Genomic DNA, 26,927 nt, shown 5'->3' on the forward strand with positions numbered 1-26,927 from the left:
ACCCCCCCCCCAAAAAAAAAGTGGATATCAGGGATTCTTTCCCTGGAGGCATTATGACGATGTGCCCCATGCCAATGGGTTTCACATTTTTTTTATGAGAGGGAAATGCTGGCGTACAGAATGGAGGTGGGAAATATTCTTTGTTTTACCAAAAAGGAGAGAGAAGCCCTGAAGAGATGGGACTGTGTCTTGTGAAAGTTACTGATTACAAGTATCGCTAAAACCTTAGCCTAAGCAAAATGATACTTTAGAAATATACAGCATCACTGCACTGTGGAAAAATTTTCTGGCACAAAAATAAGTATGAAAAACCACTTATCTTTCCAATAAAAGAACACACACTTCACTTGTCTTTTTACAAGCAATGTGCAACCTGTTGCTGTTTATTTTTCTTGGTCTGGCAAATCTACTAAATTATCCATAGGTACAAATATTTAATTGTAAGGGAAAAAACCAAGGTAGCTACCTGTAGAAGTGAAATACATGATTTTTAAAAATAAACTTTTAACAGCATACCAATATAGAAAGAGCAACATTAGCATATTATGTTACAGCAAGTATGAAGTGTAGAAAACGATTAATTGCATATAGATCTTTTTCCATTCATTAATAATCACTCCCATACAAATGGAATCTGTCTTAAGTCTACTAAAACTAGATGCAATGGCAAAGAGAAATTGTGACCTTAGATAGGAATTCATCAGATGATGTGTGCTCCTTAAAAATAATTATTGTTTCTTGCTCTTTACAGAGCAAATGTTTGATTTAATACTGGCATTTTTTATGTAAATGCTGCTTTATACTTACAGAAAAGATACACGGCTTGCAGAAGTAATATTTTAAATGAAACTCAGGGTGATAGTGGAATATGGAATGCGTGTCAAGTAGATAATCACCCACAGTGGTAAGTCAGTGTGCGCCAGCTGCTTCCCACTTCCCACCAAGCATGTGACTGTTGGCCAGACTTGCTAATTATTTGTCAATGGGCATTTGGCAACTGGCTTGGCCATTACCTGACACCAGGCAGCTGGCTACCTGCCAAAAGCCTAGGCCTGCTGGCTGCATGATAAATTAATGTTTGAAGGAAAATAAGGGGAGGAAGGCTTCTTAATTCACCTACCTGTGCAAATGACTTCCCCAACTTTCCTTCTTGAGGGGGCTGTCTAAGGGCCTCTGCATTAAATACTTGGCTCCACAACTCATGTTTTCTTCTAGAATTACCTTTTAAAGAGAAGCTCATTCTTGTCGCAATGAAGGATCTAGGTAGCAAAAAAAGATCTGACAAAAAGAGCATTCTTGGGTGTAAATAGCTGTTTGCAGGAATCAAACTGAGTGGACTTTAGAGTGGAATGTGACTGCTCAATATCAAAGCAAGACACCTATATAAACAAAGAGATAACACAACTTCAATGTTTATTATGTGCCAAAGAACAGGATACTTGTTGGGAATGGGGCATGAGTTTCTCACTAATCAAACAATAGGAACTCATTTTTTTCTGAATCCAATAGAAATCCAGTTTTCATATAAATTTACAGAAGCTTATGGGAGCACACGAGTGTTCCAGACTAATAATGCTCTCATATGCAGCTAGGTACATCAGTGCAATGCTCCATGCCTCAAGCCACGGCGAGTTCTCGTCTCTATTACCTAATTGCCAAACACATCACTACTTTATCAAATAAAATTTTAATGACACTCAGCTCTGATCTGGGAAGTTTTAGAAATTACTTTGCAGCACACAATAATGTTTCCAGAGATGGTGCTGGGACCCTGCCAACATCTCCAGAGAGAAGGGTGGAACAAGAGCCAAGTGCCATTTCAATTCCCAGTATGCTTACTTAACTTGCTGGCATGTTTTCACTTCCTGCTATCGATAAAGTAGACAGATATAATACTACCCTCAGATCATGTCCTACAAACATCTTGGATGGATGTGTCTTCTATCTTATTTTTCTTTTAGAGAACTCTGACTACAAACACATCCTGTTTGCAGTCACATGATAAATACTGCTTAGACCAGGGGTAGACAACATGGTGTCCTTCAGGTGTTTTGGAACTACAACTCTTGTAATCCCAGACTGGCTGGAGATGATGGGAGCTGGAGCCCAAAAGTATATTGAGGATACCATGTTGACTCACCTTGACTTAGACAAACACAAGGAACTCCATAATTGTGAAAAGCATTCTCAACTGCTCCCTGCTGGCTATATGTATTGTAAGTGCCCATATATATACTTAAGTGCCCAAGAAATTTGACCTAAGCAACACAGATAACTAAAGAGAACATAATTAATCTGAACAGTTCACAAGTCTTATCAATAGGCACTCTCTCTTTTCTAACTCTAATTCTCTGTTTTCTAACTTAATTACCAACAAAAAAAAGTCATGATAGGCTATGAACCATCTGACGTATGGTGGAGGGAAGCATATAATAGAGATATCTACTTTTCCACTGTGACTCAGTGATTCAGGCTGTCAGAGGACTCAAAAACAGTTGTTCTTCACATGTATCTGTTTCTAATGTATTCTCGATACAAGAGGATGTCTTCTTTTCCCAATGGCTGCATGATGCCTTTACCAGCCTGGATGTGAGCATGAAATATCTCAATAGATTTTCTTTCTACTTTAGGAGGCTGGACTTCATAAATGTTGTCTTGGGAGAAAGCAGAGATGTGTGTTCTGTGAAAAGTAAATTAAATAAAACTAGCATTAAACTACAGAGAAACCATAAAAGAGGAGGGTAGGCATGAATTCTATATACATCACCATTGTAGGCTCAGAGGATTCCATGCCATTTTGCATTAGTAGGTAAGTTAAGTTGATAATACAATGGAGGGGGAAATCCTGAAATGCGATAATTTCTACTAGGATTTCTAGTAATAAGCACTTATAATCTATAAAATACAATATATTTTAAACTGCAGGTAGACTGTTTTATTGCAAAACATTGTTGAGTGTTTAATTGGTTGGTATCTTAGCAACAATGTGCTGCATCTAAGCAGAATGAAGAGTCACCTTTTGCCAATAAAAAATACAGCCCATGTTCTGTTTTATTATTAATCTGTCATCACCTGTACCATATTTCTCTGTGTATAACATGCCCCGTGTACAACACGACCCCTATTTTGGGGGACTCCAAATTAAGAGAATGCGGGGAAATTGCCCAGAGTTGTTTTTGGGGGGAGAATAGCCTAGTGTTGTTGAGCTTCTTTTTTTGGGGGGGGGGGATTGCCGACACTCGCTCACCCGCCTCGCCTGACCCCCACTGACAATCACACGCCTCGCCAACAACACTCGCCTGCCTGCTCACCTGTCTGTCACTAGGTTTCAACCTGAGAAGTTTTTTCTTTCTAAGAATCACACAGCTTTATAACCTCTAACTTCCAGAGATAGATTTTCTCTCCCTTCAAGGGATGGTGAAGAAAGGGGAAGCATTGTTGTGACAGTTTTCTAAAATACATTAGGTGGCAAACAGCGTCTCTAATGGAGATAATTTAGCTATGGTTGATGGAGATTCTGTACATATTTAAAAAACATTAACTATTAAACATTCTGGATCCAATGAGTATTGATCAGCCTGCACAACAGCAAATTTGCACAGAATTTTTTTACATTGATGTAAAAGGTGTCATTCTCCTTGGTCCTCCCACTGCCTTTGACAAAGGCGCTCCCACTCTTGCATAACTGCCTTCATGCTATGGAGCTCCACGATTCTGTCCTCAGCTGGCAATCCTTCTACCAAATCATTATTTCAATGTTTTCATGGGAGGAAACTCAGTTATTGGAGTGGTTTAACAGTCAATTCCTCTTTCCAAGGAATTCTGGAAACTTCAGCTCTGTGAAGGGAATAGGGGTCTACTAACAACTCTCAGCACCGTTAACAAACTACAGTTCCCAGGATTTTTTGGGGGGAAAGCCATGAATGTTTAAATTGGTATAGCACTGGTTTAAATCTATAGTGCAGACGGGGCGCATGCCGAGGTCCCTCAAGAATCTGTTCTTAGCCCTCTGATTTACTTTCTATATATTTAATGTCCCTAGGTGAGATTATCAAATCCAAAGGCATTTAGTATCACCTGTATGTAGATGATACCCCACCTGTATGTAGATGATACCCCCCTCTCTTTTATCTCTGAACTGCTTGCCTCACTCCAGTCCAGCTTCTCAAACTGAATCTCTGATATTTCTCCTTAAATATCATTTCAAACTCAGTATTTCTCATCTTTCCTCCCCTACTTCCCTCTCCTCTTAAACTTTCCTTATGAATGTAGAAGTTTATTACCCACCCTGGTAATTAGCCATGCCTTTATCTTTTACTCCTTTCTCTCATGTGTTGCCAATGCTCAGGCCATTTTTAAGTTGTGTCACTTCTTTTACAATATGATTGTGAAAATAAAGCCCTTCCTCTCTGTTCCTTTAGCATAAACGTCTCTCTGGTCTTCTGTTATCTCACAGCTATCTAGTGCTCTGTTGTGAAAAACATTTACCTGTCTCGTCACTTAAATCTCTACAGTGGGTTTCTATCCACTCCCACATCTACCAAGGGTACCTTGTTCTTGCTTTCAAATCCCTGATGGCCTTGTCCTATTTTTATCTCTCTGCTTTTATCTCAATAAATCGTCTGTGACCTTTCCTGTTTTTGTAAAGACTGTTCCCTTTATCCTTTGCTGTTCTGTATGCTAAGAAATGCTTCCCAGATCATCTGGACAATCCCATCTGTTACACCCTTCTAACCTACCCTCAAAACCCACCTTTTCCATGGCACTTTTAGCCCTAGTTCCCATGGCCTACTGCAACCGAGTCTGTAACTAAACTCAGATATGAAAACCCCCAGCACATTGCCTTCCTCTGTTGTTTCCATTGTACTAACTTTAGATTGTAAGCTTTTTGGGGCAAGGAATTATCCCCCTGTATGCTGTAAAGCACCATTCACACTGATGGAACAATATAAGTAAATAACCATAACGTAAGAACTAGTGTGTCTGCAAAGAAGCCTCTGTGTACTGCATATGCCAGTGAAGAACTGTAAATTATGGTTATTGTTTCCCCCTTAAGCCAGGCATAGGCAAACTCGGCCCTCCACATGTTTTGGAACTACAACTCCCACCATCCTTAGCTAACAGGACCAGTGGTCAGGGATGATGAGAGTTGTAGTCCCAAAACATCTGGAGGACCGAGTTTGCCTATGCCTGCCCTAAGCCAATGTCCTATTTTTCTTACATACCACTTTGATTTTACCACTTGTCTTATATAATGCATATAAAGCAACAGTCTCTGAAAATACAAAGCCTAACTAAAATATACAAAAACCACTGTGAACTGTGAGAATAAGAGAGAGAGAGAGAAGGGGACTTGGAAAAGGGGCATTGAAAGAGCATGAACTGAAAAATAAAAGACAGCAAGTACTTACAAGTTTATAACCCCGTCTAAGTGCTTACAACAAAGATGTTGGTGACTCTTGTCATGCTTGTGTTGACTGTGCCCCAATTGAACAAACCTATGAATAGAGGCAGAAAAATCACAATGGAAAAAGAACTTTCTGAAATAAAGAAAATAACATGTCTTTTGCAGCTATATAGGAGTCATACAGTTTGAAGTAAGGGACATCAAGTTCCATAAAGGGCAGCTGGAACATACACCACACTTTTTTCCTGACACTAATATTGTGGGTGAGTAATGCAGTAGCTCTGAATTTATTTATTTTTTAAAATCCACTTTGATCTAGGTACTTTGGAGGCCCTTCAAGGCATCTTTTCGTTTTGAACCTCACTAAAAGCCTAATCAATTTTAGTCATAGTGTGTTCCTGAGAAGCTCGGTTCAGCTGGCACTTTGCACATGGCCCAGACCTATGTGATTCCTTTAACTTCACTCAGTGAGTGCAAGACTTGTTGCAACAGGACGTAAGTAGCAAACCCTGACATAGACTGGATTTTTTAACATATTTTTTAACATAACTATTTTAACTGATGTAAGCCATCTTGTGTAATACAATGCTTCTTAGATATAGAGAGACTACATTTTTACATAAAAATATAACTGCAGAGTTAGCAAAAGGGCACAAGAGCTGGTAGAGGCACCATCCCCCGCCTTTCCATGGATTATTATAGACGCCAAAGAAGCCACTGAGGCCTGCACTGTAGTAGTAAGATAGTAAAGACAGAAGAGGATGAACAAAAGTTGGTAGTGGATCCCTGCATGACCTCCCAGGCTTTAGGTTCAGTCTAGTCTTGTCCACCCCCCTGCAATGCAAGAATCTTTTGCTGTTCAACAGTGGAACAGTCTCCCTCCTTCCTTGGAGCTATTTAAGCAGAAGTTGGATGGTCATCTGTCATGGATGCTTTACCTGAGATTCCTGCATTGCAGGGGGTTGGACTAGATGGCCCTTGGGGTCCCTCCCAACTCTACAATTCTATGATTTTATGTGAGGCTCGAACCCATGACCTTGAGATTAAGAGTCTCATGCTCTAGCGAGTGTGCTATCCCAGGTTCCCAAGAGCCAGTGTTGGACTGAATCATAGGAAGCTGCTTTATACCAAGTCAGACCATTGGTTTGTGTAGCTCAATATTGTCCACACTGACTGGCAGGGGTTTCAGTCAGGATTACCCACTGTCCTACCTAGAGATACCAGATGTTGAAATGCAAAGCAGATGCTCTACAACTAAGCTAATAATGTAAGCCACCTGGAGGTAGACCAGGATTTTTGAAAATTATGGGGCTGCTGTGCAGCTTGATATATACTATATATAGATAACCAATGAGCACAATCCAGGCAAAAGGTAAGGACCTTTAAAGATCTTTTGGCTTTCAATACACCGTGAACATTCCCAATGAAACAAGTGAAATTTAAAATGTGCTCAATTTTGTCTAGAACATACACTTTTACTATTCACTTTTTAAAAATTTGTTCCCTGCTAGCATCAGTGAGATAATCAGAAACACATTACCTTGTGTATATGCCGAGATCATCTTCCGAAGGAGATTCTGAGAGGTTAATCCCATATATATCTTTTATAGGCTGTACTACATTCTGCAGCAAAACAAGAGAAATATTAGTGAGAATAAATCTTGGGTTTAAAATTTATTTAAACATTTATACCTGCCTCTTACAAATGCAAGGTGGCTTCCAGACAAAAAAAAAAGAATGAATAAAAAGATAATACTCAAGAGCAACATTTTTTCAGTTTTTCCGAAGTAAACAACTGCTACTTCAGGATAGAGCTGAGAGCTACGTATCAGTATTAAACAGAATTATTCCACTAACAGGGAATTCTAAAAGCAGCGAGAAAATTTTATTTGCCAGTTTTGTGTCCTCCTGAAGCATTTCCATCTTGGTACCTCACTATATCTAATGCAGCATCCTGTTCTTATGGTGTTCAACCCGATGTCTACTGAAACCCACAAGAGGACATGAGTGCACTAGAACTCTCCCCACTTATAATTCCCAGTAACTGGCATTCAGAGGTATACTTTGTCAGATACTGGAGATAGTACACCGCTATGGCTAATAGCCATTGGTAATATGAACAGAAGGGACGCGGGTGACGCTGTGGGTTTAAACCACAGAACCTAGGACTTGCCAATCAGAAGGTTGGCGGTTTGAATCCCCGCGACAGGGTAAGCTCCCGTTGTGAGGTCCCTGCTCCTGCCCACCTAGCAGTTCGAAAGCACATCAAAGTGCAAGTAGATAAATAGGTACTGCTCCGGCGGGAAGGTAAACGGTGTTTCCGTGCGCTGCTCTGGTTCGCCAGAAGCGGCTTAGTCATGCTGGCCACATGACCCAGAAGCTGTACGCCGGCTCCCTCAGCCAATAAAGCGAGATGAGCGCCGCAACCCCAGAGTCAGTCATGACTAGACCTAATGGTCAGGGGTCCCTTTACCTTTTTAATATGAACAGAGCCACTGACTGGCGGTAATGACCATTAGTGGTCATTACTATCATCTTGTTGTAGTGAATTCCATAGTTTAAGTGTGAAGGAGTACGTCCTTCTCAATCTTCTAACATTTAACTGCATTGGTTGATCACATGTTCCAGCGTTATAAGAGGGAAAGAAAAACTGCTCTCTGTCCACTTTCACCACACCATGCATCAGTTTTATACATCTCTATCATGTTCCCCTTTACTTGCATTTTCCCTAAAGAAAAAAAGCCCAAAATGTTATAATCTTTCCTCTCATAGGAGTTGCCCCTCAGTCATTCTGGTGGCCTTTTTCTGAACCTTTTACAGCTTTACAATGCTCTCTTTGAGATGCACAGTATTTGAAATGGGACTGCACCGTGGATTTTTATAAAGGCCTATTCCACCATTCCTCACAAAGCAGCCAATGAACAAAACAGCCAAACAATATATTTCTAAAAAAACAATTATGAATTTGCTAATTTAATTTTATTTTCAATTCCATTTCTAATGATGCCAAACACAAGAACGGCATTTTTCACAGCTGCTGCACTCTAGACAGACATTTTCATTCAGCTATCCACCATGATCCCAAGATCTCATTCCAGTTTAGACCTCATTAGCTTTTATATAAAGTTAGAATTATTTGCCTCCATGTGCATCACTTTACCCTTGATCACATTGAATTGTATTTGCTATTTTAATGCCTAGTCACTCGTTTGGAGAGATCTTTTTGGAGCTCCCTTTTTGCTCATACTGCTCGAACTCAGGTTACCTGAATCTCTAAAGAGTGGTTCTCCATCCTGCAACATTTTGTTTTAGGTGTGCAAGGCACAAAAAAATATTGTGCTATCACACAGAATGGCAGTTGCATGAAAATTCTGAGGACTCTGAACTTAAAATGTGTATATACAGTACTGCATTGTCTGGACTCATGTTAAATTTTTCACATTCCTTTTAAGAAGCAAAACATTAAATAAAGGTTTCACAATACTATCATCGCCATGTATCTTTAGATGTTTTTGGGGCACATTATACAAAAGCATATTGTCATTTCTTTTCAGGTTCCTGATAACTGCACATTTATGAAATTAAGCTAGTATAAATTAGCTGCAATGCTACATTAGACTTCAATAGCAGATGTGTCAAAGTTACTTCATACTTTAATTTAACCTTGCCATCCATTTTTTTCTTTTAAATTACGGGAACAATTTTTGTTATCTCACAATGCCTCCTTTATTTTCCCGTAAATTCCCTGTGACTCATCCTCCCCGCCCGCCCCGTTGTTGAAATGTGTGAAGGGAGAACGGTGAGTTAGCTAGGCAACTGATCAAGGCAATTCACTGCCATGCTGTCAGAAAACCAGGTGCTTAAGTGGATAGGGAAAAGGTTAAAAATCATGCCAAGTCACCAGCCAAGACAACAGATGAAAAATACAGACAATGGATTGTCTAACTCTCAGGATGCCATGAAATTCTATAATCAAAAACCTATTTGGATCCCATCAAATAGCTTTTTTGACTAAAAATTTCCTCCCATACATCCCACTAAATTACCTGGAAATAGCAGGGAGTAGTGTTGCCAATTTTGCTGTCTGCAGCCACCACCCCAAAACTGGCTCCAGAGGGCTGGATATACTTTTGGGTCCCATGCATGCAGAAGAAGTGTGTCTCATTTGTACAGCAGACTCTTTACATTCAACCCTCCTTATAAAAAACAACACTAAAATATCTAAAGGTACTTCACTTGGTACGTCTCAAAACAAGATGTACATTAAGACGACTAGTAAGTCCCTGAGCAGAATTTCAAGTTATGTGGATGGCAAATGTATGTGCCACAGGTTGTCCCACAGCAGACGTGTCCTCATCCCATGGATAATCTTGGGGAAGGGACAATGTGGGACACAATGAATGGGAGCTGGGGTAAACATGTGTGACCCCACTCTCCTCTCTTATATGATTACATCTGAAAATAGCTTCTTTTGAGTATCTGGAGCACATCATGCAAGATGTGGGTATAAAGGACAATCCTTTATTTATTTAATTTATATTTTACTAAGAACTCTTCATCAGGGGTCTAGTTAACACAAATAATGTTTTGTACATTGAGAACAAAGATAGTTTAGACTACAGTGTTATTCCTTAATTTTTGTAAACAGCAGGAAGTTAATTTAATTGATTTCTACTTTAATGAAGCCAGCATTACAAAGTTTGACCTTGATACAGCTTCAATTCCTGCAACGTTTAAGAACCTACTGATTAAAATAATGCAATTTAAACCAGTTTTTCAGTATATTCAGCTATGTGGAAGTGCCAATATTCTGTTCAAGGCTGATTGCCAAAGTACATTAATTGCTTTCACATGGAAATATCCACATTAGACAACTGTTTTCCTTTATTTGAGAGGCTGATTGCAAAGAGATGAATTATATCACTGACAAGCCAACACAACAGAGAAACCAGGAATATAAAAGGTAAAGTTTGAGGGCCTTGAACTCTAGAGGCACAATTCAAAGACTTGAACTACTAGCGCCTGTCCAGTCATGTTTGGACTCACGTTTCTGAGCAGCCACATCAACACCACAAAGTAAGCCTCTCCTGAAAGAGCCTCAAATAAGGTTTGTAGAGGGGCAATGAGGCCTGCTGCCCCCCCCCCCAAGTACATCCCCAAAATGAACACAAACCATTGTACATTAGTTCTCTAACTGGTTGCTCAGGCCTCTGTGTCAAATATTGCTTATTATCACAGAAACAACCCATGGCAATGAAGGAAAAGCATACCTAGCAACTGATTGACTTTAGATAATAAGCACCTTCTTATAGGCATACCAAAAGACTTGGAAAATAATATCCATAAGTAAGTGATTCTTAGAAAAGTGATAATAGTAATTTTGTTTCACTATCATTAGACACAGTAATTATTAAACTTTATTCAAGGCTATGATGAGCGAAGCCATTTACTTTCAGAGACTGCAAGGATGATCTCATTAACCAAGTTTACTTTGGAGTCACAAGAGACTGTAGACAAATTTCACGTGAATAGAAGAGCAAATGGGTTCTCCTGCCCCCTTCCTCCTATCACATTCCCACCACTACATCCCATGTCTTTCTTGAGGGTTCCCTGACCTTCAGGAAAGTTTTTTAGGGTGATACATCAGAGAAGAAAAAGAAGGAAAAGCCTATTGTGCAAGCAGCACTTTGCTCTTGGCAAAGTCTTTATAAAACCCACTCAACTCACTTAACTAATTCTCAGTAAATGTGCATAGGACTGTAGCATTAGGTCAAATTAGGATTCAACAAATTAAATTCAATCAGACTTTCTTGCGCTAAATCTCCAAATGGAGTATAATGTTCCATTCAGTGGGTTAGGAAGGATTCAGACTGTTAAATTCCTCTACTATAAGGTAAACGTAAAGGGACCCCTGACCATTAGGTCCAGTCGTGGCCGACTCTCGGATTGCGGCGCTCATCTCGCTCTATAGGCCAAGGGAACCGGCGTACAGCTTCCGGGTCATGTGGCCAGCATGACTAAGCCGCTTCTGGCAAACCAGAGCAGCGCATGGAAACGCCGTTTACCTTCCCACCGGAGCGGTACCTATTTATCTACTTGCACTTTGACGTGCTTTCAAACAGCTAGGTTGGCAGGAGCAGGGACCGAGCAACAGGAGCTCACCCCGTCAAGGGGATTCGAACCCCCGACCTTCTGATCGGCAAGTCCCAGGCTCTGTGGTTTAACCCACAGCGCCACCCGCGTCCCATTCCTCTACTATGATTACCTACTAAACCCAAAATGGCTTGGGTCCTGAAGGATTGCTTCTTCCTAATTCATCCTGCCCACATCTGAAAGGGGCCTGGGTGACCATGAAAGCCTTCTGGCATCTTGGCTCCTGGCATTACCCACATAACCGCTCAACAAATTAAACTGTTTTTCTTTATTTCATTTATATGACAAATTTGAAGGGAGACTTGGGAGGCCACAAAAAGTGTTTAGAGGGTTGTTTATGTCCCATAGGTTGTGGCTTAGCCACCTCCACTGTAAAGGATTCTGGGGGCAGCTCTAATCATGCTTAGGTCACAATATGAGAGAGCGAAACCTAGCATCACAAGCAGGATTACAAGATGAAGTGCCGTGCACCTGCTTGGGGAAACAAATGGTTTGGGCCAGCCTATGACCTTCCAAATTCATCAAGGTGCTCCAAACTACAGTAAATTTATCTAGAAACAAGAAAATTAAATTCAAGCAATGATCATGCAAGAAAACTGGCTGGAGCCATGGGCTTCCCCACAAATGTCACAGCAGAGCAAGTGGCATCATCATCTGCGTTCTTCCTATCACTTGCCTGCTGTGTTCATTCCCTTGTGCAATATTTAAAATCCAGATTCTGCTGCTATAAAATTGCTAATCTGTTTTGTGTTATTGTTTTTACAGATCTTCATTAACATCCCCAGATACTGAAGTATTATAATGGTACTGAAGTCTGCACAGGAGTGTCATCTGGAAAGATTAGTGTTCGTATTTGAAAGAGCTCTATTAAGCCATATTTCTATATTAAGCCAATCCTCTATTAACACATCTTTCACTCCAAGCTGAATTACCTAGTTTAATTTAAACAACTAATACAAATCAACACTATAACTCAGCTTTAAAACTAATATATTACCTTGCTCCCTTAAAAAAGAGTTAAAGAGAGAAGTTTTAAACTGCTTTAAGAACTACATCTGCCTCCACGCTTCCACATATTTGTTTTACAGGTATTTTTACAGGTATTTTTTTTAAAGTGTCTTCCTTTTAAAAGTATATAGTACCTTCTCTTACTGCTGAGTGAGGAAAGCCCCTAACATGTAAAGAGAGATGTTCATTTTAGTAAGCCTTAAGCACAAATCAAACACAACACTGGAACAAATATGCTGTAAAGAAAGAGATGTGCTGATATTGTCCCTTTGCGGGTTAGCACACTTCCTTACTTCTGTTGTTTTGGCATTATCTCCCGTATCTGTCATTTTCACTGGCGTTGAACGCTGAGATGCAGCCCCCTCATCTTCTTTATCAGTTCCAGAATCATCCTCCGAACTGCTGGACACGGCCTCCTCGCTGGGCGGTGGTGGAGCACTAGCAGCCGTTTTGCGCTGAAGCACCGTTTCTTCTCTATTGCTCTTGTTCCTAAACAAAATTGGAATTTATTACACATAATGATATCTCAAGAAAGAGGCAGTTCAATTTTATCACCATTCCCTTCAAGAGACAGAAGTGAAAGGGCAAGAAGAGAGAAAGCCTCTTCTTTTCTCATGTATGAAAGTCCAAATGGTTTCTTTAAGAGATCGGGAATGGGATGCAAGATCACGTGTTCCCTCCTCCCTTCAGCAAATTCTGCCTCCCCATCCTTAGCCACAGTTAAGCATGATGAGTGCAAATGTTGCAAATGTTGTTGTCATCACTGACCCTAACAGAAAACAATATATCCAGGTCTTGGTTAAGGCTATTAGAATAAATTTTAAAAAGAGAGGAGGGGGTCTGAAGGGAAGGGGGCGACCTTTCAAAACATGCACCCTTGCAGCCCACCTTTGTCATAAGCACAGATAAAGAAACCAGGAGCATTGTGCTCTCCACCAACTCTCAGTCTTATCACAATGCTGCTTTGAAAAATGCTCTATGGACTCCTCTGCTATATATGTTACTTTCCATTTATGTCACAGGCCTTTGGGTTCTCTAATTATCTGTTATACTCATTAAGTAGTATCCAACAGTCATACTTAGAGTAGGCCCAATGAAATCAATGGAATGAAGTAAATGGGTCCTGTTGGTTTTAAAGGATCTACCCTATTTCAGTCCAATGGGTTGTATCCAATGAAGTTGTCCCATTAGTACAAGGATTTCTTTCTTTCTCTCTTATCTTTCCATGCACCCCCAAATCTGATCAAGAGAGTTGGGGGGAAACCCTGGAAAAGATGGAAGGCTGGGTGAGCAGATCAAGAAGAGAAGAGGTAGTGGAAGTCCTTGCACTGACAGAACTCCACTGGATACAAACCACTAATTTGAAATTGATTGCTGTAAGTATTTAAATCAATGGACTTCAATGGATCTAACTCTGAGTAACACTAGATATTATCCACTGTTCTCAACTATAACCACAGTTTATTCTGTCCCCGAATGCTTGGGTCTTCCTGTCATTTTGACTAGGACACTGACTACGGCATCTTAAACTAAGGTGCAAAAACATTAGAATATAAGCACCTAATTAAAACAGCTTTAATGTTCTCCCTAACGCTATTAGGGAGAACTCTGCAAGCAAACCCAGTACGAAGGCGGCTTTCAAAAAGCTTTGCTACAAGCACTGAGTCACTTTTTAATACCTCTAGTCCAGTCATAGAAAACTATAAATTGCCAAATAGTGAAGTAGCTTAATGGCTCCAAACCAGGTTCAGAACATTTTGACACTTTGAGTTTTTGAAAATATGGATCAAAAGCAACAATTTGGAGTCTTTGAGCTATTTCAAGGAAAAGAATGTGATTGATCTATTATATTGTTCAGGTACAAATGTTCACTTTAGGATTCCCAGCACAGATAGCCTTATTGATCTCTTGCATACATTTAAGTAATTTCTTTCTTAGAAATATAAAGCTTTTGTGTTCTGAGCAAATGGATTTTTACAGCCTGATGAGAAGAATGAAGAAATAAAAATCTACACTCAATGCTCTTTTTTTAAAAAAAAAGTGGTTAAAAAAGTCAAAGAGAACAGAGCAGAAGAACCAAAGACCTCAGTGTCCAGTCAGAAGAACAAGTTGTCCTATAGGTTGAAACATGCATAGTCAGATACCAAGGAAAATTATTTCATAAATTAATACAAGTGCAAAGATGTCTCAGCACAGCATTCAAATCTGTGACTTGAACTGCACTGGTAACACGAAACTTCAAATACACTACTGCTATAACTGCTTTTCTTGCAGAAATAGATCACACTGGCAGCTTCTGCTTCTTTATCTGTGGAAAACAGCTGCGGCATATGAAGATGTCCTCCTAGCTATGTCAGGGCTGCTGCTCACTGAGACTAAGACAGGGCAGGGTGGCAGTGAGAGTGGGGGTGGCACCAAGTTGGAGGTGGCATTGGACGCAGGTGCATATGCCTCTGTGTCCACTGATGCCAACCTAGTTCTCTCTTGTTCTCACCCAGCCCCAGCTTGATCCTAGCCCTGACGAGTGGCACTGCCACTGTGGCCAGCAAGGCAGGGCTGTAGCGATGTCTTACTGGTGGAAATTGACATTTAGGTCCATTTGTATGCAATAAACCACTCCCTAGAATCTAACTAAAATTACATCAAAACTTTAATTAAAATTAAGAGCAATTAAAATTACTAAGGAAACAAGAAGGGTATCGGAACTGGCTTTTCTTTGCATTCAGAGAAAGGGAGGAGGAGTGGAGAGCAGCAACTCATTGCAGTTTACCTTTTGTACAGGGAATCTCAGCTGTTTGTAGATAGATGACCAACTATATGTAAATAAGGCAAACGAGATTTTTTTTGGGGGGGGCTTTCCTCCCTCACTCCAAACCATCCTTTGTAAAACTAATATAGTGTCTATAAATTATACACACGCAAAAAACATTTACTGGTTTGACTCAAGAAGGTTAAACTACGGATATCATTGTATTAAGCCCCATATTAGTTAATATTAGGTACTAAATGAGTAAATAAAAAACATTTCTGCATTCAATTCTTGATTTTCTCCTTACCCCAAAACGGATTTTCCAGTTTCATCAGGTTTACGTACAGTAAATGGGCTGGGATCAATGCCAACATTCTTGGGCATAAAATCTCTGAAGGGTATAAAGAATAAAGAATCAAATATAACAAGTTAACAGAGCAATCCAAACCTTAGATAGGCGGGGAGGGGGGTGACAGAAAGGTCTGCTTCTGCAGCCCTGTTGCTAATACTGGCCAGAGCATAAAATTGGGGGGGGGGGGGCAAAAACTTGCTTCATGCTTTACCAGCCAGGATAGTGATTAGGCCTGAAGCCATAAATTGATAGCTGTGGGATTGCTCAGCCTCTTCTCTGGAAAACCTCATTTCAGGGAAGTCTGCCAGTAGTACTTCTGCCTGCCCACACTTTCGGCAGACAGAACTAGGTCGACACCAGCAGTGACACTAGTAATTTTATACGTTTTAAAACTGATACACATGTCAAAAGCTTCAGAATCACATCTTTATTGCAGATTCGTCCATCATATGAAAGATACAAATTCTTCTGTATTGAATGCCATTTTAAGGCTATGTAAGGAAAGTTTTTCTAAAAGAATTCGATTCAGTTTCATTTGCAAAATGGAAAGGCTGAATCAAAATTCTATTATCTTGAAAAATAAAACATACATACCGGATTGAATTTGTCATTGCCAAGCAAAAAGTGTCATCAAAACTGCTGAGTTCATAGGGTCGAAAAAATTCATTATGAATGTCAATCTCTTCATCATAGTTATGAAATTTCTTCACTATTAGCTTCCTTCTGTTTTCAGCAACAGACATTGCTAAAAAAGAAATGCAGGTAAAGTGAATCTCTTAAATACTGTATCATCTATTGCTAAGGGGACTCTTTCCCCCTGGAGCCCTCAGAACATCCTCCCTGACCCTCTGGCGCAGCGTTTTCAAGATGAATGGGGGACAGCAAGAGGTGTCAGGGGAAATCATCTTCTCCCCCATTCCTCTAGTGGAGTGGAGTGTGGGCAGAATGCCATCCATGTATAGTTTGAATACAACCCAGTGTATTAAAAACTACTAATTTTCTATAGAAGAATGGCCATGTGTAGTACAGTAAATACCTCCATGTGTGTTTTCAGCAGATCTCTTGATCCTTAAGTTAACAGGTACATTATTTCACTTTTCTATTTTTATTCTAGTAACTGTGTCCAATTAATGTTACTATTATGTAAGCAAATTGTGTTCATATTTAAAAATAAAGGAAAGACACACTTTCTTGTATGTATAACTGACCTTCATCATAAGGCATTGGCAAGCATTCCAGGACACCTGGAGTCCACCAGAAAGTGTAGCTTTAAGTATGGAACAAAAACAATAGTTTTAAAAAGTGAGTTATATCCAAAAGTTCTCCCATTCCATCAAATGCTCCAACCCTTTCTCCCTTATACAAGGAACAACCTCTTATAACACCTGAATCATGCCTCTTCTTCCTTCCTACAAATCCCTTCTCAAAGCGCATTTGCCCATGCAGTATTTAGGAAACCCACTAGTTCCTGTGCCTTGCTGTAACTAAGCCTGAGCATGTCCGACAGAAAGAAGCATGCTCTTTTCCTGATTACACCTCTGCTTCCACTTGCTGTTTCCCTTTGTTAAATTTTAGACTATCAACCCTCCATAAGATGGTGTAAGCTAGAATACACATTGACAGAGCAAAAGAAACAACAGGAACATCCGTACTAGATCAAACCAACAGTCTATCTACTTCCGGATCCTGCTTCCCACAGAGGCCAACCAAACGTCTGTGGGAAGTCCACAGAAGGACATGAGGGCAATAGCTGTGGCCCCATAAGCAACTGGTATTCACATGCATGTGCCTCTGCTACCCAAGAAAATACATAGCCAGCAGCCATTAATTGGCTTATCCTCCATTAATGCGTCTAATCCAGCTGTCAAAGTCAGTGGCCATCATTGTATCTTGGAGTAGTCAGTTACACAGCTTTAACTACATGCTATATGAAGATGTATTTCCTTTTGCCAGTTTTATGATATCCTTTTGGAGTTGGGGCAACCAGAATTGTGCACAGTACTCCTAGTGCAGTTGCAAATACCAGCAGTTTTGATCCCTTTCCTAATGATTCACCAAGACTGAATTCTCCTTTTTCACAGCTATCAACATATACTAGGGAGCATTTTAATCAAGCTCTTCACTCTGACTCCAATATCTTGTTCCTAGTTAGGTAACATTAACTCAGATCCCTATCTGCAGATCTTTAAGAGGTAGGATTTTTTGCCCCAATATGCATCATATTATACTTTACAGGAAATTTATCTGCTATTTTATTGCCTGCTCACCAAGTTTGCTTTTGGAGATCTTTGCAATCCCTTTTACTACCCTGAATTATTAGTGCTATCAGCAAACTTGATTACTTTGCTACTGACCATTAACTCCAAATAATTTATGAATATTGGGGGACTCCACTTTTTACATCCCTAAACTATGAGAATTGTCTGGTTATAATTACATTTTAATTATAATTAACTATATCGTAAAATCAAACTTATAATATGTTATGTTAGAAATTATTAGAGTTGCCCAATTTAAACATTTCCAACCATAATATCTTCTTAAGACATAGAACACAGAATTAGAGTTTATTGATAGCCATGTTTGCTTTTGCTTTGCTCTTTCTGCTATAACGAGCAATGGAAATGCTAGTCACACACAAGGGAATATGGATTGTGGTCCATGTGTCTATTGCTCTACACATAACGAAATTGACTTCAACATCCTGCTGTTTGTTTGACTGAGGAATAATTTGATCTGGTAACCTAAGTGTGAAAAGATAAAAAACCCTTCTTGGCTAGAAGAGTTTATAGTCTCAGGCGTGTAACTGCACTTTTATGAAGAATTTTCTGGAGTCTGCAAGGGCAGCATGGCTATATTGATCTGCACAATCAATATATATTGGTCTCAAAAGCCCAAACACAGTTGGAGCTAAAAAGTCAAGACCTACAAATTTAATAGCAGTTTAAAAAGATGAAAAATCAAAGATAATAGCCAGAAACTTTGCAATGTCATACAGTGCTTTAAACCCTTGTAGACTCAGTATGACTAAGGTTTTAGCAAATGGAGGTTACACCTTATGTTTAAATTTCTTTTTTTATTATTATTAAGAATTACATGACAAACATAGTGGCAATATTTTAATTTTTTTAATGTAGAAAACACAACTGAAGATGGGCCAGTAGCCTGTAACTGAGATCATTTTGTTGCAAGATGTAATAGTAACATAAATGTTGAGGATAAAGGGAACACATGTTATCAAATGAGACTACAAATCTAACTTAGAACTTAACCTTTGGGGTCATGTGGAACAAGATTTAACTGCTTATTGAAAGCAGGGAACAACACTAAAGACAGCAAATCCTTCCAGAACACAAATTGGCACAATGATTCATCTTACTATGAAATATGGGGTTAAGTTGATTCAGCACCCAGCTAACCGTATCCTATGTTGATGTGGAGATGGTGAACAGAAGAACACTACTCATTCATTTTTATTTACATTGTCAACTTTACAAATCTGACAACCTAAAGTGGGGCACAACAGATTGTCTCCTATACTACCCTTCCATGACTGGAAAGAGCCCTTCAATTGAAAAGGAGTATTTGATCTAGCAGGAAGAGGAGGGTGAAGGTGATTTTCACCAGTTCTTCCTTCTTCTTTTGTACTATGGGAGAGGGTAGAGGTGTACAGATGGTTTGGTATATGGTCACACTTCTCCTGAAAGACCAAGTCATGGACTCTGTGCAGTCTATGGAAGCACAGATGGTGGTGATGACTAAGAGCATCTTTTATCAGCTTACGCTGATACTCCAGCTGCAACTCTATCTAGAAGCAGTGGACCCTGCCTCAGTTATTCATGCTCTTGTCACATCCATACAAGACTACTAATGTGCTTTACATAAGACTTTGAAGACACTTTGGAAGCTTCAGCTGGTATAGAATGCAGCCATCCAGATGCTTGTGGGAACTAAGCATTCAGATAATGCTATAAAAACTGTGTATCAGCTCCATTGGTGAGCCACTCACATTTGGGTGCAATTGAAATTGCTGGTATTCTTCTTTAAAGCCTAAACGGTTCAGTTTACTTGAAGAACTACCTGAACCAGTATGAATGGGTCTGGGCCTTGAGATGGGCCACAAAAACCCTTCTTGCACGTATACTATCAATGACTATTAGGTCATTGACAGTGATGGTCCCATATCTATGGAACACCAAAAGGAGATACAGCTGACTTGTTCTCTGATTGTTTTAGATTAGCCTTTGAAGACCTTTTAATTTCAATCTGCTTTTAAAATATTTTAAAAAAACTATTACTATTCTTGTAACATATTTTTTATTGGTCTGGATTAGAAACTGTTGATGTTGCTGTTTTAACTTAAAATATTGCACTACTTGGTTTTAGAATTATTTTATGGTACTGATCATATCGCCCTAATTTTTGGGGAAAACTAACAAGAAGAGTGCCATGAAATACCTTCTCCTTGCCTGGATAAGAGTCATTGTGTCTTTCTGGTGCAAGTAAAAATCAGTAGGAAGATCACAGAGGTGAGGCTTCCCTTCTTCTGGTTGAAATACTCCCAGAAACAAGTTAATTGAATCTTGCCTGTCAGCATCTGGAAGAAATGAGTAACAATTGAGAGCCATACACATATTTATGTGTGATACATGGTTAATCCAGGGGTGGGCTGAAAGGAACAACACCAAGAACACCAATTTGTCACCCTACTGCCACATGGCAAACTGGGGGTGACCATTTCAGGAGTCACAGTTTGACCCTCTCAAAATGTCTTTTTGGAGAGGGGAGCTTTGTCTTTGTAAGCAGTGGTTGGTACGGCTACTGGCACTGAAAAGTATTAATATATTCAAAAGGAAGAAGAAAAAATGTAAATGGTAAGACCCCAACATGTACTGCAATTGCAAATCTCCATCCTCTTCCCCTCTCTAATCATTTCACTCCACTCCTTTTTGTTTTGGGAACTTGCCTTGAAATGTTCCTCCATGTTTGGGCAAACTTCCAAAACATTATCCATAAAATTAACAGAGAGCATATGATATACAAGGATAACTTGCAGGTTTATCAAAATAAACACAGCTTTAGAATGCAACTGAAAAAAACCCAATACAAGAAAAGCAACAGGGAAGGAACACTGGAGCTACCTTAAGAATCAACGTTGTCTGTTAAATGTGAAAATAACTGAAGTAACTTTTATGAACAAACTAATACAACAAAGCTGGGCCTTGAAAAATAGTAGTTTGTAGTTTTATTAAAAGATGAAGCACTGATGGAAACATTAACTGTTTTCCCTTTAGCCATGCTGAAAGTGTGCACTGCAATTAAGAAAATCCTGTACAGATTCTTTTCTAAATTATTTTTGTACCTACGTGTGCTCTAGCACATTTTTTGTATGCCGTCTGTGGAAAGACCTATAACCAGGAGCTAATGAGCCAAAGTAATTGAGTTAGCTTAAACACTTCATTGCCCTCACTCGGCAAAAAATCTAAAGGGCCAGAATTAGTACGACTAGGACTGTAGTGCACCATGATTAACTGGAGAGAGTAATCAGATTACTTTCCTATATATCAATTAAAGGGAAGTTGACTGTCCAGTCCTGTTTCTGGATAAATAGCCTGTTTTAGATTCCAGAAACAAGAAATGTGGCAACATTAATGCTGAAGTCTGTGGTGGGTCATTACCCTTCCTAGACAGATCAGATATACTGCTTTACAATGGTTCTTCCAATAATCTTGACTACATAACGTGGAAAGAAATCAGTGGCTTATAATGCCTGACAAACTACTGTTTGTCCTCTGTTGCCTGTTTGAAAAGGGATTAGAAGGACACACTTTTATACCTATACCTATAATAGAAATAACAGTATGTCTGGCTCTAAACGTTTTAACCGCAGTATGACATTTGGATGCCCTCTAATCTTGAGTGCTGCTTGGCAATTCCAATTCAGTCAAGCAGTGAAGAAAGTTACCTGCCTATGTGACCTTATTTCGCTTATATTTATGTTATTTTTGTCTGCTTCTCTACAGAAAAATAAGTTTATTGAAGAAGGATTCTGTCTAAACACTTACCATTCTTGCACTCAAATTTCTCAGAATAGATCACTTGGCTGCATACATTTGGGCTTAATGCTCACATTAGCAAGGTAATCTTCCCCGTGGTTTCGTGTTCCTTAACAACTGCAGTGGCAGTTATGAAGTAAATGGCCCTTGCTAGAATATTATAATGCTACTATTTGACTGAGTGCTTTACTCCAAGCCATGAATGATTTCCACTAACACATGGGGTGTTTTAGATATTTTACAGCCTATATGGGAGCTGGAAAACAGACCCTTGATGGCTGCTTGAACACTACCATTCTGCTCACTGAGAGAAGGCAGATTTTGTCCAGGGTTACACTGTCATGCCTGACAGCAATTACAGTGTCCAACCCTTAAGGTTTAACTCTGAAGCTGTCCTACTGAATTTAAAGTTGAGCCTGACCCAAATACCTTTCAGGCTGTCAACATGTTATTTTGACCCAGTTTCATTTTCATCATAAAAATTCAATAGCACCATGTAGCCAGTTGTTAAAAAAAATCTGTGTTTTTTAAAAAATAATTCTCACTTTATCAAGAATGACAAATGTTGGAAATCTCAGAGAAAGAATTCAAGTTACCTGAAAAAGCATTACTATAGTATCTTGAAAGAGTTTGCATAATATCTTTAGAATGCTGGGTCCAAGGTGCTATTTTTCTGTAGGTTTTTACTCGATGAACAAGTTGAGATCCACCATACTGAAGTGACAATGTATCTCCATGATCTTCATACAATTCTTCAAATAATCTAAAGCAGAGAGAACAACATGGTTAAGAATTCCAACAAGATGAATTTTTACAACAGTATGCCAGTGATTATTTCTATTTTATTTTTACTATCTTTCACCTAGAAAAATGTTTAAGTGTAAACATCCATACTTATCTAAAATGATGTGTCAAAACAGAAATTAGAAAAGTATCAATAACAAAAAACATATATGCTCCGTTTCTATTAACAGTTGTAGGAAAAAACTACTATTTTAATAATAATAATGATAATTTCTAAAATGTCTTACCTAACGGCATCTGTGTCAAACAGCAGATTGGGTTTGTCAATCAGGCCTAAGGAATAAAGCTGATAGGCCAAAGCACATTTCCCAACCATAAATTGGGCTGTGTTCGTGCGATCCAGACAGTCAACACAATTTGTTCGAAGAACTCCAGTCTGAAAAAATAAGTGCAGGGACATATAATTAGTTTCAAATCCATTAGTAAATATCAAATTATTCTTTAGGGCATAACAGTAATTTTTGCCACCAAATCATCTATACTAATAGAACTTAATTAAGGTTGCACATGTGGTTCACTGGTGCAGATTCTCACATTTGCAAACCCATGGAAGTCTTTTAGGTACACTGAAAACTCACTCGAAGTGTACGGAACTGTTTGTGCACATAGTTCAGGTTTTTTAATTATTCTCTTGTTAATTTATAATACATAGAAACCAATGTAAATGCCCCATAAACAGAGGGAGCTTTCATTTAAGGAAGCAGAGTTGCACATCTTCCCACCAGTGCAACTCTCTTTCTCTTTACAAGCATCTGAGTGGGATGCAACTGAACAGATTTTTCATGGAATCATAGAATTGTAGAGCTGGAAAAGACCATGAGGATCATCATCCAACGCCCTGCAATGCTAGAATCTTGCCCAACATGGGGCTTCAACCCACGACTCTTAGATGATGAGTCTCATGCTCTACCGACTGAGCTATCTCGGGTTCCTCAGTTCCACAATTCATGGCAGGTTTCTCATGTTTGGTTTTATGCAAGCATCTTGAACAAATGTATTTTTTTAACCATATCCACAGTATGAGATAAGTGAAACCTTTTTCGGAGTCATATTGCTTTGATAATAAGATTAATACAGTGATTTCTCATTCTTACATAATACTACTTTAAATTTGAAGTATTGGATATCATTTCAAAAAAACTGCTTTCAACCCTGATATTAAAAGTATTTGGGGAAAAAACATATGTTTATAGAAGAAGAAGAAGAAGAAGAAGAAGAAGAAGAAGAGGAGGAGTTTGGATTTGATATCCCGCCTTTCACTCCCTTTAAGGAGTCTCAAAGCGGCTAACTCCTCTCCTTTCCCTTCCTCCCCCACAACAAACACTCTGTGAGGTGAGTGGGTCTGAGAGACTTCAAAGAAGTGTGACTAGCCCAAGGTCACCAAGCAGCTGCATGTGGAGGAGCGGAGACGCGAACCCGGTTCCCCAGATTACGAGACTACCGCTCTTAACCACTACACCATACTGGCACCCTACAGAGACATCAAGTGTGTGCTTGCACATCTATAGCACATTGAAAAGTTGTGCAGCAATTCTGCTTCATACAGAAAAATGTGTACGTTTTAGCTATGAATATGTAGAAGCGTAAACATTAACAGAAAGCATTCTTGGAACCGAAATTATGGATATTATGTTGTACAGTGGTACCTCAGGTTAAGAACTTAATTCGTTCCGGAGGTCCGTTCTTAACCTGAAACTGTTCTTAACCTGAGACACCACTTTAGCTAATGGGGCGTCCCACTGCTGCTGCGCCACTGCTGCACGATTTCTGTTCGTGTCCTGAAGCAAAGTTCTTAACCCGAGGTACTATTTCTGGGTTAACAGAGTCTGTAACCTGAAGCGTCTGTAACCCGACGTACCACTGTTACAGGTTACAGACGCTTCAGGTTACAGACGCTTCAGGTTACATACTCCATTAAAATACCTGTAAACGGCCAGTGGGAACCACAATTCCTCCCAGCTCATTCCACCTGTAAGACAGAACATTGTGTGTTACAAAGCATTTATTCTATAAGAATTATCATCAATCTGCCCTCAGTCAGTAAAGGCATAACCCTGGGAGATAATCCTATAGACATTTACAACTCTGGAGCTTAATGCTTGGGGAGATAATTCTAGGAATCTGAAGCTCTGCTCTAGCAAGGAAACCTGAAGCGGCTACAGTAAACATCAACCAGAAATTACCCTGCATTTTTGAAAGGGGGTGAAATGTAATGCATAGTTCTACAAACACTGAAAAAGGTCGAAGTGCAGACTTGGAAAATTCAATTTAGAAACAAATAGTGTATGCTTAGCCTTCAGTCAAGCTCAGTATAGGTTAGTTTTGGTTTAAAGTGCAGCTTATAAACTTAAGTGTACAAGTAGGCCTCAGTTCTTTCACAGAAATGCTTAAACAGAAAATGTTATCCTACAACCAGGGCATGGTATTATGGCACAGAGGAAAGGGAAAATGCTACTAATCCTGTTTGAACCTTGTATGGGAAGCCAAGGCTGATATTACAGTACTAAAAGGCCCAATTTGGGTAGGAAGTTTCCTTCTTTTGAAGAAAGCAGTTCACTCAAGAGAATTGTTACTAACACTTCACCTGAAGGAAGTACTTTCCACATAGTTAATTTCCATTAGCATATAAATTACTCTGAATGCTTTGTAATGGAATAGACATTCAGGTCTCAAGACAAATGGTTCCCCAAGAACAGGTTTCATTACATCCCAACACAAATGAATTGCCTGTAAATATTAAAAAATACCCTTTAATATTAATGGCTTATACACCATTGAATAATACATTAAAATATATTAACAAGCTGAATCAAGCAATTGTATGTGGTAGATCAATAACTGTGTAAGCAGTCTCAAATTAATTTGTAAATTGTAATGAAAAATCAAGCATTACAAGTACAGTCTTTTTTGTTACACACATTTAAGATTTGTATTTTGCCTCTTATGCTACAGTATCTGCTACATGAAGAATAAATCATCTTAGTGACTACTCAGAGCCAATTGAAAAAAATAAGAAATGAGCAACAGCAAAACTGTGTCAATGTGTATAGCAACATTAATTTTGATAAAATATACAGAAACCAGTTTTGTATTGGGAAGATGTAGCCTATCAAATCACCCAGGAAATAAACCATGTGAGGCAGAACTTGCTACATGATAAAATACCATTTGCATTCCCTATATAATTCCTAGCAGGGATAAAGAGCCTGTGGCCCTCTAGATGTTGCTTGGCAACAACTCCTACCAACCCCGACCACTGACTATGCTGGGTGGGGCTGATGGACACTGGAGTTCAAAAACACTTGGAGGGCCACAAGTTCCCTAGCCATGGTTTACAGTAACTGATCATGAATCAAAGCTAGTTAGTCACACTTAAGTGCCATTTAATGGAACAAATAAGTTCCAAATAATTTTTCTCATTGTTTTCCATGGGACTTAAGCATGATGAGCTTTCTTTGGACTGGAACTTTAGTATCCTGGTGGACTTCACAAAATTGGCATTAGTGAAACCTAGGTGACTTCAGAGACAATCCACAGCATACAAGAGCACTGTGTTTTAACAAACATTGCTATAAGACTTCAACTAACAGCACTCAGTGCTCAACTGGCTTTTGAGTTTAGAGCGGGCAAGATAGCTGCCAAGGTTTAAAAATCACCCAGAGAAACCCAGTGTACATGATAAACTACTGCATGTATTCCCTAATTAGTTCATACTAATTATTCATTAGGAACTTGGGGCAAGGTTCAAAAGCACAGGATACAGCACCTATGACAAGCATAATCATCATCATTTAATTTGTATACCGCCTTTCTATCTTACAATACTCAAGGCGGTTTACTAGCTGAAGAAACAAAGAATGTACACCTTATAACAATCTAATGCAAAACAAAAATGTGACAATAAAACATAGCTTTAAAATAAGCAATCTACATCAAATAAAGTAACATCCAACAAGCAGGTCAGGATCTGGTCTGTGCATGGCTTGAAAACTATTTGTAAACCATGTGCATGCTGCTTTGAGTTCCATGGAAGAAATGTGGGTTATAGTTGTAATGAATAAACACAATAATGAGATTTGAACTTTCGGCTTACTATACTAAAAAGGGAGCATAAAATTGGTGTTCTTGAAGCAGCCAGAAAAGCTTAGCTGACTTCTGCTTACAAATAACCTTCAATTAATGTTCTTAGAACTGTTTATCATCTCCCAGGAAAGCAAGAAAGTATAAAATTAAAGGTATAGGAGATTTGCTGACAACACAAATAATAAAACACTATTGTATGACAAACAATGATTACCCCTTGTTGTTATGAAATAGCTGGAGTATACTTTTCTATTTATCTACATCGGTAATAAATGAATGTGGATTTCAAACCACTTTTTAGAAATCTTTTAAAAT

At 39.1% G+C, this 26,927-nt stretch overlaps 1 protein-coding gene across 1 annotated transcript in view; it reads right to left on the reverse strand.

Annotated features, from left to right (window-relative positions):
* Positions 1-352: 352 nt before the first annotated feature.
* FIG4 (FIG4 phosphoinositide 5-phosphatase) overlaps positions 353-26,927 on the reverse strand; it is a 56,724-nt gene continuing 30,149 nt past the window's right edge. Inside the window, exons 13-23 of the mRNA XM_083433763.1 lie at positions 24,453-24,498; positions 22,757-22,905; positions 22,322-22,488; positions 20,128-20,266; positions 16,878-16,936; positions 16,264-16,414; positions 15,625-15,708; positions 12,862-13,057; positions 6,948-7,030; positions 5,412-5,498; positions 353-2,680 (exon numbers count right to left, since the gene is read on the reverse strand). Of these exons, the coding sequence (XP_083289889.1) occupies positions 2,503-2,680; positions 5,412-5,498; positions 6,948-7,030; positions 12,862-13,057; positions 15,625-15,708; positions 16,264-16,414; positions 16,878-16,936; positions 20,128-20,266; positions 22,322-22,488; positions 22,757-22,905; positions 24,453-24,498 (1,339 nt within the window). The 3' untranslated portion in view covers positions 353-2,502. The remainder of the gene's footprint in view (positions 2,681-5,411; positions 5,499-6,947; positions 7,031-12,861; positions 13,058-15,624; positions 15,709-16,263; positions 16,415-16,877; positions 16,937-20,127; positions 20,267-22,321; positions 22,489-22,756; positions 22,906-24,452; positions 24,499-26,927) is intronic.

Source organism: Podarcis tiliguerta (genome assembly GCF_965153285.1).
Source record: "Podarcis tiliguerta genome assembly, chromosome: 3".
In the NCBI taxonomy this organism is placed as follows: Eukaryota; Metazoa; Chordata; class Lepidosauria; order Squamata; family Lacertidae; genus Podarcis; species Podarcis tiliguerta.